Consider the following 13,661-nt stretch of genomic DNA (forward strand, 5'->3'; position numbering starts at 1 on the left):
TGGCTATACTTGTGAGGTCCATAATGTCCTCACTATTTAGAAATGTCCTTACTAATATAGCTAAACCTGTTAAACACTGACTAGTCTTTAGTAGTCGATGAGGCTTACTGTATAAATCAGCCGAATCATGTTTCTATTTAAATGTAGTGATGTGTTTAGGGCTAGAGGTCTGTTTAGGTGATTGAAAATATAATTAAACCCAATTTAAATACAATGAAAGCCTATGAGATGAGAAGTGTATGTGTGTATGTGTTCCATACCGTCCGTTCTGCGGCTGACTGTAGTAACTTTCTGTAGAGGTATTTCTCTCTCAGTGCTGTTATGTAGAGTCCACCAGGTAAGATTACGTATCTGAAACAAAATAAAACACAAGCCACTCTAGACATGATATACTACTGGATTTTATTCAATTTAGCAAATCAATTCATTAAATTTCAAACAGCTCCTGAATGAAGGGATTGATTAAGCTTTCTATGAAGTACAAGTAAAGTATAGTATACTGGGTTAGGCTATATTTGGAATGGCGTACTACCACACTACTCTTATTATTTCTGCAGTATATGATGCATATATAATGCATAGTTGTTCTTTTTGCTTTCATTGCACACATACTATTCTTGTAGCTTCATATACTGTGATTCCAGTTGAACCACTGACAGACTAATAGTCACATGGACTATTTTATCGATGTCCTTACTACATTTCTAGGCCTTGTACGTGATAGTTATGTTGCTGTCTATTCTCTCAGATTTAATCAAAAATAGCTTAATTTGTGACCTCATGGTTTGAAATGACATGAGGATGAGTAATTAATGACCGAATTTTCATTTTTGGGTTACCTATCCCTTTAAGGTCTTTTCTTTACTTGTTATACTTGATTCAACTGTCAAGAGTTGAGATATTTTTAAACAAAACTGTAGTAAAAATGCAAAATAGGTATTTTTATATCTGTTCCGGTATGTAAATAGCAGAATAACATGCTTGCAATGAGTTCCTGTGACAACAGTGTAGCATATTGTACTACTGTTTGCATAATGCAAACTGTTTCAAATACTGCAGCAAGTACAGTACCATTCAAAACTTTGGTGACAGCAAGGTTTTTCTGAAGGAAAATAATTAGCAAAGATGCATTGAACTGATAAAAATTGACAGTAAAAACAATTATGATGTTACAAAACTGTTTCTAACGTTGATAATAATAATAAATGTTTCTTGAGCAGCAAATCAGCATATTGGTTTCTGAGGGATCATGTGACACTGAAGACTTGAGTAATGGCTTCTGAAAATTCAGCTTTGCCATCAGAGAAATAAATTACATTTTAAAATTAGAGCAACTATATTGCAACACTATTTTATAATATTACTGTCTTTAGTGTATTTTAGGTTAAATAATGCAGCCTTGGTTAAAGGAGAAGTCCGGTGTGATATTGACCTAAAGTGTACTGAATCATGATACCGAGTGTGAACGTACCTTGCATATCTCATCTCGGTTTTTCTGAGTTCTCAATGTCTCGTTTTAAATGTCAGGGCCCTTGGAAGTCTACCAATGAAGTGTGGAGCTACTTTGTGCCTCGTAAATGGCATAAAACAGTGATTTATTTACATGGCTACACCGATGCCCTATTCACCCTCATTGACAACCTGTTGTTAGCATCGGCTAACTAACCCCAGATTTCGGACTGCAGGGCACAAACCGAGATGAGATATGCAAGGTACGTTCACACTCGGTATCATGATTCAATACACTTTAGGTCAATATCACACCGGACTTCTCCTTTAAGGGAGTTCTTCCAAAAATATTACTGACTCCAAACTTTTAAAAGGGTGGTTTGACCAAAAATCTGTATCATGTTTTTTTCGTAAGATTCTGGCAGTTTCAAGGTTTATCATGTTTCTTTCCCCCTGACGACTGTGCCTTTATATAAATCAGAATGCAGTTGCAGAACCACTGCATTTTAATCACAATCCAAACAAACATGTTACATTAAATTAGATTGTATACTTAAAATATTAAAGCAAACACAAAACGGTCTGACCTTAGCTTTGACAAATTATAATACATAAAACATATCTGAACGAATGCAAATTCACTCTCTGACAGCAGGTGGCGCTTATGGAACAGCAGTAACACAGCTTCCTTGGTTACTGTTTTGCTTTTAAATACATTAATATGCATTATACGAAGGTAAGATGAAAAATAAATAAATTTTATGAAGACTGTCAATTCGTCTCAGAGATACATTCATATAAACCCCACCCCCAATTCAGCATTTAGGATTTTCTGATTCGCTCTGCCTGCTACAGTGTTTTCTCCACTTTGCGCTCATCTTCGGCATCTCTGTTAACAACTGTTTACAGTTTGGTTATTTGCCCAATCGAATAATTAACTGTCTGTTGTTAATAGTGCCTAAAGTTCTCTAACCATTAGTGAGAAGTGTATGCAGTGTCTATGTTGCTTAGCCACTTGCACTGGTATGCCAGTTTTGAAAAAAATTCCCACCATGCGTGTAATTCAAACCGGTTTACCGTTTGAACCGGTATAACGCCCAGCACTAAAAGGTAGTATACTTGATTCTAAAACAAAGCCAAAGTCTAAAGATCAGACAAGGAGCTAAAAGAATAATTTATTTATTTAAATAGAAGTGACTAATACCTGTTCATCAGTGGGTGGAGGTGTCAGCAGACTGATCACCGCCACAACAGCAGCAGTCAGGGCGCAGAGTATGATGGCAAAGTGCAGGTAGTGTACACTCCTTAGGACGGAGGGAGCAGGGTCAAAAACTCCACAGCGAGGGGGAGGAAACGCAAACTCTAGAACCATCCGTGTCAGTCCCACCGCTAGACCCACCATCAGGCCCCAGAATGCTCCCTGCATACACGATACCAAACAAATACATGAAGAAGACTCTTCAGAAAACATCTTAGCATTTACATTTGTGACCCTCGACCACAAAAACAGTCATAATGGTCAATTTTTGAAGCTGAATAAATAAGCTTTCCATTGATGTATGGTTTAGGATAGGATATTTGGCCAAAGTTGTCCAAATGAAGTTCTTAGCAAAAATATCAAAATATCTTCATATAACATTATCTTTACTTCAAGGAGTCTTGTCACCCCCTTGTCATCCAAGATGTATATGTCTCTCTTTCTTCAGTCATAAAGAAATTGTTTTTGAGGAAACCATTTCAGGATTTCTCTCCATATTATGGATATCTATGGTGCCCCCAAATTTGAACTTCCAAAATGCAGTTTAAATGCAGCTTCAAAGAGCTTTAAATGATCCCAGCCGAGGAAAAAGGGACTTATCTAGCGAAATGATTGGTCATTTTCTAAAAAAAAAAATTACAGTTCATATACTTTTTAACCGCAAATGCTCTTCATTGACTGTGTACTCCTGTTTATGATGGTTAGGGTATGTCGAAAAACTCCCATTTTATTTTCACCTCCTACTTAAAAATCGTCCAACCCAGTGTTTACAAAGTGAACATACACAGAAGGTCAAACACTGTTTACAAAAAAAGGTAAATCACCGATGTAGGACAATTTTGAAGTTGGAAGAGAAAATGAAATGGGAGTTTTTCGATATACCCTAACTGTCACAAACAGGAATACACACAGTTCACGCAGAGCTAGACCAAAATGAGTTTGCGGTTAAAGAAAATAACTGATCGTTTCACTGGATGGGACCCTTCTTCCATGGGTGGGATCATTTAGAGCCCCTTGAAGCTGCATTTAAACTGCATTTTGGAAGTTCAAGCTGGGGGGCACCATAGAAGTCCATTATATGGAAAATCCTGAAATGGTTTCCTCAAAAAACATAATTTCTTTACGGCTGAAGAAAGAAAGACATGGACATCTTGGATGACAAGAGGGTGATTGTTGTTCTGGAAGTGAAGTACTCCTTTAATATCCTAATGATTTTTGGCATAAAAGAAAAATCAATCATTTTGACCCATACAATGTATTTTTGGCTAATGTTACAAATATACCAGTGCTACTTAAGACTGCTTTAAGACTGGTCACATTTAAACATTTTGAAGACACTTTTATCCAAAGTGGCTACAGTACATTGCATTCAAAATGCACATTTGATCATTTCACTTTGAAATCGAACCCATGACCTTCTACTGTTTGAGCTCTAGGAAGATTTGGCATTATCTGTTGCTTGACATATAGCGGTGTTCCTTTTCCTCAGTGTGTTATTTGAGCGTGGGAGACTGTTCCTAATTATTTATTTATTTTTAAACATTTCAGGTATCTTGAGAGGGTGTACTGAATGAACTCTAAGCTGAGATTCCTGACATGACAGGCTCTTATTTGCTTATTTAAGGGAACTAAAGGGTGGAGCGAGGTGTGAAAGGCCCTTGACAAGCACAGCAATTCCTGCGAATCATGTCATATTTCACTGACATTTATCCAAGCGATTTGCCAAAAAATGTGTTGCGTGTAAAGACAGCAGATTTTTCTCTATTATGTAAGTTTAACTGATTTTATTCTTGTATAAATTTGGCTGTTCGTTACTGACTCACATGGATACACTTACACAAATACGTTCACTGTAACGATTTATTTCTTACCCTATGAATGTCGCCTGGACAGTTTAAGTTTCATTAGGCAAACTTCTTTTTTCCCAGGGGAACATTAGCTTTCACTATAACATTGTCTACAACTAAACTAATCTTAGACTTAAAGTTCTCTACTTACTTTTTTTTAAGAACCATTACTTATCTGAGATCTCACAAACTGAAATGGGTATTTCCTATTTGCTATAGGGGACAGAGGATGATTTTCCACTAAATGACCCTTCAGGGTAAAAACAAACAGGATTTTTGAAAATCCCACCCTCCCAGTTTTAAAGCTCTTAAATGGTTTCTTCAAACAGGTTTTCATTCTTTCGTTTAACTGCCTGGTTAAGAACTAGTTATAGACTGTGAGCAGATATGGTCACTCAGTTTTGTTCTTTGCTCAAAGTAAAACATCTAAGATAATTAGCCTGGTACACCACAATCGTTCTTAAACGTTCATTCTAAGCATATTTGTCAAAGCACATGGGGTTTGGGGGGGTTCAGAGAATGAATGTGAATCACAAGGCCTTTTTCTTTTTTCTGTGGTTTATGGACTCTCACACAAAGCTACTCCTGTTCTATGAATGTATTCTGTTTATTCCCAGCAAAGATCTCAAGAAAACTTTTCACACATCTATCTATCCTTTTATCTGTTCCCTCTTTTCAACTATTTTACGTAACTACTTTACATATTCTTTTCACAATAACATCATTGTACTAATAAACAGGATAGAAGACAACCGTCACATGCAATTGAAAAGATTGTACTAAATGTGAAAACAAAATGCAGATTATACAGGTGTGACTTATCATGTTTTTCAAAAACACAATTTATGACTCAGCAACACAATAATAAAATAGCTTATATTAAGGTGTGACCTATTTTCCGTAAATACAGGTATGTATCTTCTCAATAATTTCTAAGTGAAAGTAACACTCTCTTTCGCTGTCATTCAAACATGTACACACTCTTTGTGTGCTCTAACAGACAAATACACACACCCTCACTAATGCGCTACATTAAAACAGCCAGACATTCCTTCTTCACGAGAGAGAAGTGGTTTCTTCGAATGCATGTGACTGTTTAATATTGTATGTCAATATGTACATAGTCTAAGTGAGGCTTTGAGTGTTTATTTGTTGTATGTTTGCGTTTGTGTGAGCATTACCGCCTCATTGGTTCTTTTCCAGAAAATAGCCATTACAAAAATGGCAGTGACAGGAGGGGCCAGATAGCTGGTTACTGACTGGATGTAAACATACAGCTGGCCGCTGTTAGCGCTCTGAAGAATCGGGATCCAAACCACGCTAATCACCACCAAAATGACAGTCACTATCCTGGGAAAACAAATCGACATACATTTTATGATCATCTTCAGTTTCAACACTAAAAAATTACTGTAATGGTAAAAACGGTAAAAACTGTAAAAATGCTAATGGTAAGTTCCCGTATATGGTGCAAACTGCATTGGACATTGCATGTAATTTTATGGTAGTATACCGTTATCTGGAAGTGAAAAAGAATGTTAAATTTACAGTGAAAAACACTAAATTGTCATTACCAGAATTCCCTGCATTATATATTTTTTAAATTTTATGTTTTTTTGTTAAAATAACTTTCTTCTTAGTTTTTTTCTTTCAGTTTTGTACTTTAGGGTTGTATGTTACATATAATGTTGTTAAATTAATGTTTTATTGCATTATTTCAGTTTCATGTGTGTTACCATGATATTACCTGCATATATGTTAATATTTAAAAGCTGCTTGTGATGGGCTTTCGTTCATCATGTGACACGTGGTTATCAGTGTATTACAAAATTACAATACAGATTTCAGTACTTCAGTAAGTTGGTACATTAACATTTTATAAGTTAATGAAATTACAGTATTTAAATGTAAATTTAAGTGAAATTGTAAAACTTAGAACATTGCTACTGTATTTTTTTTTTCTAAATTTTTTTTAAGTTTAGGGTAAAAAAAATGGCAGCTGTGATTGCTGGAATTTTACTGTAAACTTTTCAGATTTTTTTTTTTTTTTTTGGTGAACCACAGTTCTTAATATGGAAAATGAAAGTCATTATGTGTATACAGTTGAGGTCAAAAGTTTACACCCCCTTGCAGAATCTGCAAAATGTTAATTATTTTACCAAAATAAGAGGAATCCTACAAAATGCATGTTATTGTTTATTTAGTACTGACCTGAATGAGATATTTCACATAAAAAATGTTTACATACAGTCGACAAGAAAAAAATGACCAAGTTCCAAAGATTACATCTCCTTGACTCTTAAGACTGTGCTGTTCTTCAGAAAAATTCTTCAGGTCCCACAAATTCTTTTTTTTTTCCCCAGCATTTTTGTGGACAACATTTTTTAGGACAACTATGAGACTTATATGCAACTATTACAGAAGGTTCAAACACTCACTGATGCTCCAGAAGGAAAAAACATGCATTAAGAGCCGGGGGGTGAAAACTTTTAGAATTTGAAGAGCAGGGTAAAGAGCAGTACTAAATGAAAAAAATATTATATTTAGGCAAAAAAAAAAAAAAAAAAAAAATGATACACATTTTCATTCTGTTCAAAAGATTATACATGTTTTTTTTTTTCTCTTCTGAAACATCCGTGAGCGTTTGAACCTTCTGTAATAGCTGCATATGAGTCCCTCAGTTGTCTCAGTGTGAAAAGATGACAGGACAAACGAGACTCATGAACAACTATCACTAAAAAAAACACAGCTGTGGATCATTCAGGTAACAACAATGTATTAAGAATGAAGGGGATGTAAACTTTTGAACCGGGTCACTTTTATAAATTCAACTACTATTTTCTCTTGTGGACTATATGTAAGCATCTTTTATGTGAAATATTCTATTCAGGTCATTTCAATATTTACTTATTTTGGTAAAATAATTAACATTTTGACCTCAACTGTAAGCTGAACTAATATTTGCTAATTAATTTCACCGTTATCTGGCTACTAGTCTTCTTCCATTGTCTAATTTTATAAACAAGTATTTGTGGTTTTATTTTAATTAAATTGATCTCAACACAATGACAGAACTTAAATATGAGCCAATGATGAATCTACCTCTTCATGTCTAGCTCACATGTGGTTGTGCATTGCATTTCTGAGGCTATGAATCATTTCTGCATTCTTTCATGTAATTGCTTTTGCATGAAAAACACTATGACGATGGATCTTAGACAACAAGTAACCTTTATGCAAGTCATAATGATTAATGATTTTAAATAGGCAACACGATTTGGTGCATGAAATGTAAACAAACAGTCATAAACACCTGCCAACCAGCAGCAGCTCCTTCTCGCTAGCACCTCTTCGATACTTCTTCCAGATGTCCATGGTGAAGAGGGTGCTACTGCTGTTGAAGATGGAGGTCAGTGATGACATTAAAGCTGCCATCATTACAGCTATCATCAATCCCCTGAGGCCTGGAACACATGTGCAGTTGCATGATTTATGCTCAAATAAAGATGGCATGGACTACGCATTTAATTAAGTACGTTATCAATTCAAAGTCAGTTTGAAAACAAAAAAAGTGATTCTTATTACCGCTGGGCATGAGTTCGATGACCAATTTTGGGAAAGCAAGGTTGGAACAGCCCACCTCTGCACCACACACCTTTAAACACTCTTCAGGGTCCACACAAGCCACTGTGTCTGAAAAAAAAAGATGGAGTGATGAACATTATTATTATTTACTTCTGTGCAAATTTCAGAGAAATGCCTTTAGTTTGACACATGAAATACTATTTTAAGTTTAAAAGTAATCTTCAAAAAACATCTTAAAATAAATGTCAGCATAAGTCAGGGTTTCTCAAACTGTGGTTTGTGAACCCCTGGGGGTTTGTGGGGGAACTTACTGGAGTTTGGAAACTGATAAAAAGCTAAGAATTAAGTAATACAATATAAAATGAAAATACATAATTTACAATAAAAAAATAGAAAATACACACATATATTAACCGTGATTAATCATTTGACAGACCTTATATAAGCCCTTATATAACGTATATTTTGAATGCAATTAATCGCTATCAATCGTTTGATAGCCCTACAGCATTGGGAAGATTTTAGCACCTTTTTTTTTTTTTTACTTTGAGATTGTTCTAAGTTTAAATACTTAAAAACTAAATATTTAAATGATACTGTTTTTGAAATCAAATCTTTGTACAGCTATGACACGAAACACTGGCATCTAACAATACCTTGGAAAAAACAGTTCATCTTAAAAACAGGAAGTAAAACTGTTATCAAAAAAACATGTGTCCTATTCTGTGTTCTAAACTCCTAAAACATTGCTGTCTCATATTTTAGAGCAGTTATTGCAATTTGGGAAAGCAATCAATTAAGTGTGTGCGTGTTTGAAAATATTCAGATTTGTAATCATTAACATTTTCATAAGTAGCTGTAATTTAATTACAAATTTTTCTCAGTAACTGTAACTGATTAGTTTGTAATTAAATTATGTAACTGTGACATGTAACTCCCCAACACTGTGTGTGTGTAGACTATATATAGATTACTAATAATTTGAATTCTGAAACAAACCATTCATGAAAATGCAAATAATAAAAAGTAGTAACACACAAATCCTATATCAAACTATCAAATATACACCATATTGCCAAAAGTATTGAGACACCCCTTTCTAATGAACAGGTTTGACTACTTCAGTAATTTCCATGAGTACAAATCTTACTATTTAAGCATATAATGATATTCCAGGGAATTGTGTGCTTCTAATTTTATAGCAGCAGTTTGGATGGAAGCCTTTTCTACATGACAATGCCTCTGTGTACAAGACAAGGTTCATATCAAAATGATTCAGTCAGTGTGAAAGAACTTGAATGGGTGGATAAAGCCAAGTCCTAATCCCAACTAAACACCTCCGGTGTGACTTTAAATGCAGACCTTGAGCCAAAAACACATCACCAAACAACAATGACTTGTACGTATGAGTACAGCCATTTTAGACAAATCCAAAACTTTTGCAACAGAGATGGGAATACAATTTTTAAATACATTAATTATGTTTCCATATATGTTGCCAAGGTTTTGGAAGTGCCTTTTTCTGTTCTAAAGAAGGGTAGTGCATGTACAAGTCATTGGTGTTTGGTGATGAGATTTTGGCTCAAGGTCTGTATAAGTCACACCAGAGGTGTTCAGCTGGGATTAGGACTTGGCTTGTTCTTCCACACTGACTGAATCAATCATTTCTATTTGAACCTTGCCTTATACACAAAGGCATTGTCATGTCAGAATAGAAAAGGCTCTGAAACTGTTGCTATAAAATTAGAAGCGCACAATTCCCTAGAATATCATTATATGCTTAAATATTAAAATTTTTGTACTTACATTTTTTTGTACTCAGAGATGGGCATAAATACATTGAAATGTATTTAAAATAAAAATACAAAATACTGAGTGGAAAAATGTATTTAAATACAAATACAAAATACTGTGTAAAAAATGTATTTAAAATACAAATACAGTATTTTGTATTTTTAAAATACACAAAATACATGTGAAATTGGCCATCAAGTGCAGGCATCCCTTTTAGGGATAGTTCACCCAAAAATGAAAATTTGTTTATCTGCTTACCCCCAGGGCATCCAATATGTAGGTGACTTTGTTTCCTCAGTAGAACACAAACAAAGATTTTTAGCAAAAACCGGCGCAGTCTGCCAGCCAAAAAACATGACTGAACAATATTTATAGCCTGGAAAAATCCAGACCCTAATCTATTAAGATTAAGGGTCTGGCATCGAGCAATGAAAAGGGCCTAACTCGATGGGCGATGAATTTGAAACTCTCACTGCACACAATTGGATAACGCCACGACCAATCACAACAATACACGATGTGACATATCCTGAGCGAGTGGATTTCAATGTTATAACATAAACAATGTGACAAGATTAATAACTATTAATTACGACAGCCGAATCAACCTCATAAAACAATTAGGGCCCATCAAACTATTCATTAACTATCAACTAATATGTGGATGGACGCTAGCTTTTCATTCAGCAGCAAGACATATCGTCCTGTTCAAGTTAGGCTACTGTATTACTATTGAATAGTTCCGTTTTTCGTTACAGTAAGTTTACCAAGTGACTCTTACCATTTGTAAATGAGATGGACCTCATCCACCACAATCCCGATCAGGTTGTCCCGGTAGACCTTGTTCGATAACATTTATCGCCACTTCTTTTTTAACAGCCAGGACTCGAGACTGCCGAATGCTATCTGGCATTGACCGCTTCAGATCTGTTCCTTTTCGTGTTCGCCCCATACGCTTAACTACCAGCGGAGCTAACTGATAGATTAAACTCTTGCCGTATCCAGTCGGCAAAACAGCAAAAACGTCCTTCTTGCAAAGGAATGATTTGAGCGCGGTTTTCTGTTCCTCTTTTACTGTATATGAAAAGCCAAGTCTAACTCGTTCACTGTAGCAGCCAAAGCCGTTTCAAACAACTGGTGTTCATCTGTAGCCATCATTCAATGTTTACTAAATGATGTTTCATTAACAAATTTCGGGAGGAGCATGTTCAGAAAATTAACGATGATCATGAGGAGCGCAATTATTAATCAACCTAATTAACAGACGTGTATTTATACCACAACCTCACCTCTGTTCCTTGACAGATTTTTAGCATCCCTCCTCCACCCCTTCTCCACACTTACAACAATTTTCTGTCCTAACGGAGGTATTCTGAGTTCGGGCCAAAATTCCGAGCTCGGAGCCCTTCCATCGGACAGCTCGCCAAATACGCATAACCCATTCCCAGTTTATTATATGTAAGTGTGAACTCGTGAAATGATTCCGGACTTCGCAGCACTGATGTAATCAGCTTAGCTCGCCTCTGGCCCGCCTACATCAGATACACCGATTTGATTGGTTCCCAGAACTGCTTACGTATTGCAGTAACATGCATCATTGCTCGATGCCAGAGTGTCTTGCAGAGACAATTCAAATTATGCTCTCGCAAGACCTCTGGATTTCCAGGGTACAGTATTTATATAATTTTTTACCTTTGATACACAGCCATGTCCATCTGTCATAAGCATGAGCTTTTCATCTGGCACGCTAGATGTGTATGCGCTCTGGCGTAGCATACGCAAACGCCAGAAGGGAAAATCTGTAAAAGTTCCGGATGAGTTTGCGCAAGCAAACATAATCTTTTAGCTTTCAATCGGTTTGAATCAGGATATAGCAAGTAATTACTGTTTTGAATAGCCGCTATACACACAATCTCTGTGCACTGTGTGAACAAATGTGTGTCGTATACACGCGACAGATCGCTTCTGGCGTTTGCGTAAAATACGCCAGAGCGCGTACACATGTAACTTGTCGGAGGAAAAGCTTGTTCTCAGGACAGTTGGACGTGGCTGTGTATCAAGGGTAAAAAATTATATAAATACTGTTCAGTTTCGTCTCTTAGGACATCTATGTATCGTCACAAGCCGCAGGGTGTAATTTGGATTTTTTACTTTTAAAGGTCTGGTCCCCATCCATTGCCATTATATGGCTGGCAGACTGCACTGTTTTTTGTTAAAAATCTTCGTTTGCGTTCTCCTGAAGAAACAAAGTCACCTACATTTTGGATGCCCTGGGGGTAAGCAGATAAACATCAAATTTTCATTTTTGGGTGAACTATCCCTTTAGGCTGAAATATATCTGGACATATTCTGAATGCAAAACTAAATGTAAACGATTTTGAAAAGTTGAATAGATTCACACTTTATAGCATCGCTGCCTAAGATATATAAAGTTCTGTCATATCACCAGTCTTAACATGCAGTAATGTTTTAAACACATTTGACTAGCTAGTTGATAGATTAAAAAAACAACTATCAAAACTGATTGACTAACAGGCAGCTAACACTATTTTTCTCCTACACGTGTCGGTGCTTGTTTATTATTTCATGTTTACTGAAGGCAAATCTGAATGATACACCAATTTAACTTTAATCAACAAGGAATTGATTATGATGACACCCTTGCCTTAATGCAGAAAACTGAGAAAAGTGGCTGATCCTATGCTGACTCTGCTGCAGGCAGCTCACGTGCATGAGCGTTAAGGTTGGGGGAGGGGTGTGTCTGAACCATAGAACTAAATCAGCACCCTGATAAAGAGGTTGATTGGCACAAAGTATTTTATGTATTTTGAAAATACAAAATACTCATCTTAAATGTATTTAAATACAAATTACATTAGATTTTTCCCAAAGGCTTTAAAATACAAAATAGTATTTTGTATTTCAAATACGTATTTTAAATACATTTATTTAAAATACTGCCCATCCCTGTTTGTACTAAAGTAGTCAAACCTGTTCATTAGAAGGGGTGCCCCAATACCTTTGGCAATATAGTGTATCTGATCATTTGATATAGGAATTTGATATAGTGTTACTACTTTCGTTATTTGCATTTTCATTAATGGTTTGTTTCATAATTGTAACTAATTATTATTATTATTATTTTGGTTATTACTTAGGCCAGGGATTCCCAAGTGTTTTTGGCAGCTGAACCCCTTTGACCTAAAGTATTTAAGAGTTTATAAATTAATATTTCAATATTAATATTTTAATAAACTGTTGCTATAAAATTAGAAGCACACAACTCCCTAAAATATCATCATATGCTTAAACTTTAAGATTTGTACTCATGGAAATGACTATGGTAGTCAAACCTATTCATTCGAAGGGGTTGTCCCAATAGTTTTGTCAGTATAGTGTATCAAACAGAAACGGTCTGAATAGGCTATTTAATAAACCATTGCTAGAAGAAGAAGAAAATAACATTAATGCAAATGGGTTCAGAATTGTATATTTACTGAAACAAACTTATTGTGGCAACTTCCACGCGTGACAACTAGCCCTACTTGTGAATTTAAATGTCTGCAGCTGCTAAGATACTTATACAAAGTCGGTGGGTAAGGAAATAGGAAGTGTCTGTTTCGCTTTCTTCGGTTTCCTGCTACTTTTTTTCTTCCCGGATACCCCGCCCAAACCCACGTAACTGTTGACTCAACAGTGTAAAATTCGGCCGGCACGCCGCGTCATCT

General features: G+C 35.6%; 1 protein-coding gene across 1 annotated transcript in view; it reads right to left on the minus strand.

Moving 5' to 3' along the window:
• The window catches only part of slc5a10 (solute carrier family 5 member 10), a 39,570-nt gene that overhangs the window by 826 nt on the left and 25,083 nt on the right, over positions 1–13,661 (minus strand). The window contains exons 10-14 of the mRNA XM_073843282.1: positions 8,140–8,247; positions 7,868–8,018; positions 5,736–5,904; positions 2,654–2,869; positions 261–351 (exon numbers count right to left, since the gene is read on the minus strand). Coding sequence (XP_073699383.1) covers positions 261–351; positions 2,654–2,869; positions 5,736–5,904; positions 7,868–8,018; positions 8,140–8,247 — 735 coding nt within the window. The remainder of the gene's footprint in view (positions 1–260; positions 352–2,653; positions 2,870–5,735; positions 5,905–7,867; positions 8,019–8,139; positions 8,248–13,661) is intronic.

This window comes from Garra rufa, chromosome 6 (assembly GCF_049309525.1).
Source record: "Garra rufa chromosome 6, GarRuf1.0, whole genome shotgun sequence".
In the NCBI taxonomy this organism is placed as follows: domain Eukaryota; kingdom Metazoa; phylum Chordata; class Actinopteri; order Cypriniformes; family Cyprinidae; genus Garra; species Garra rufa.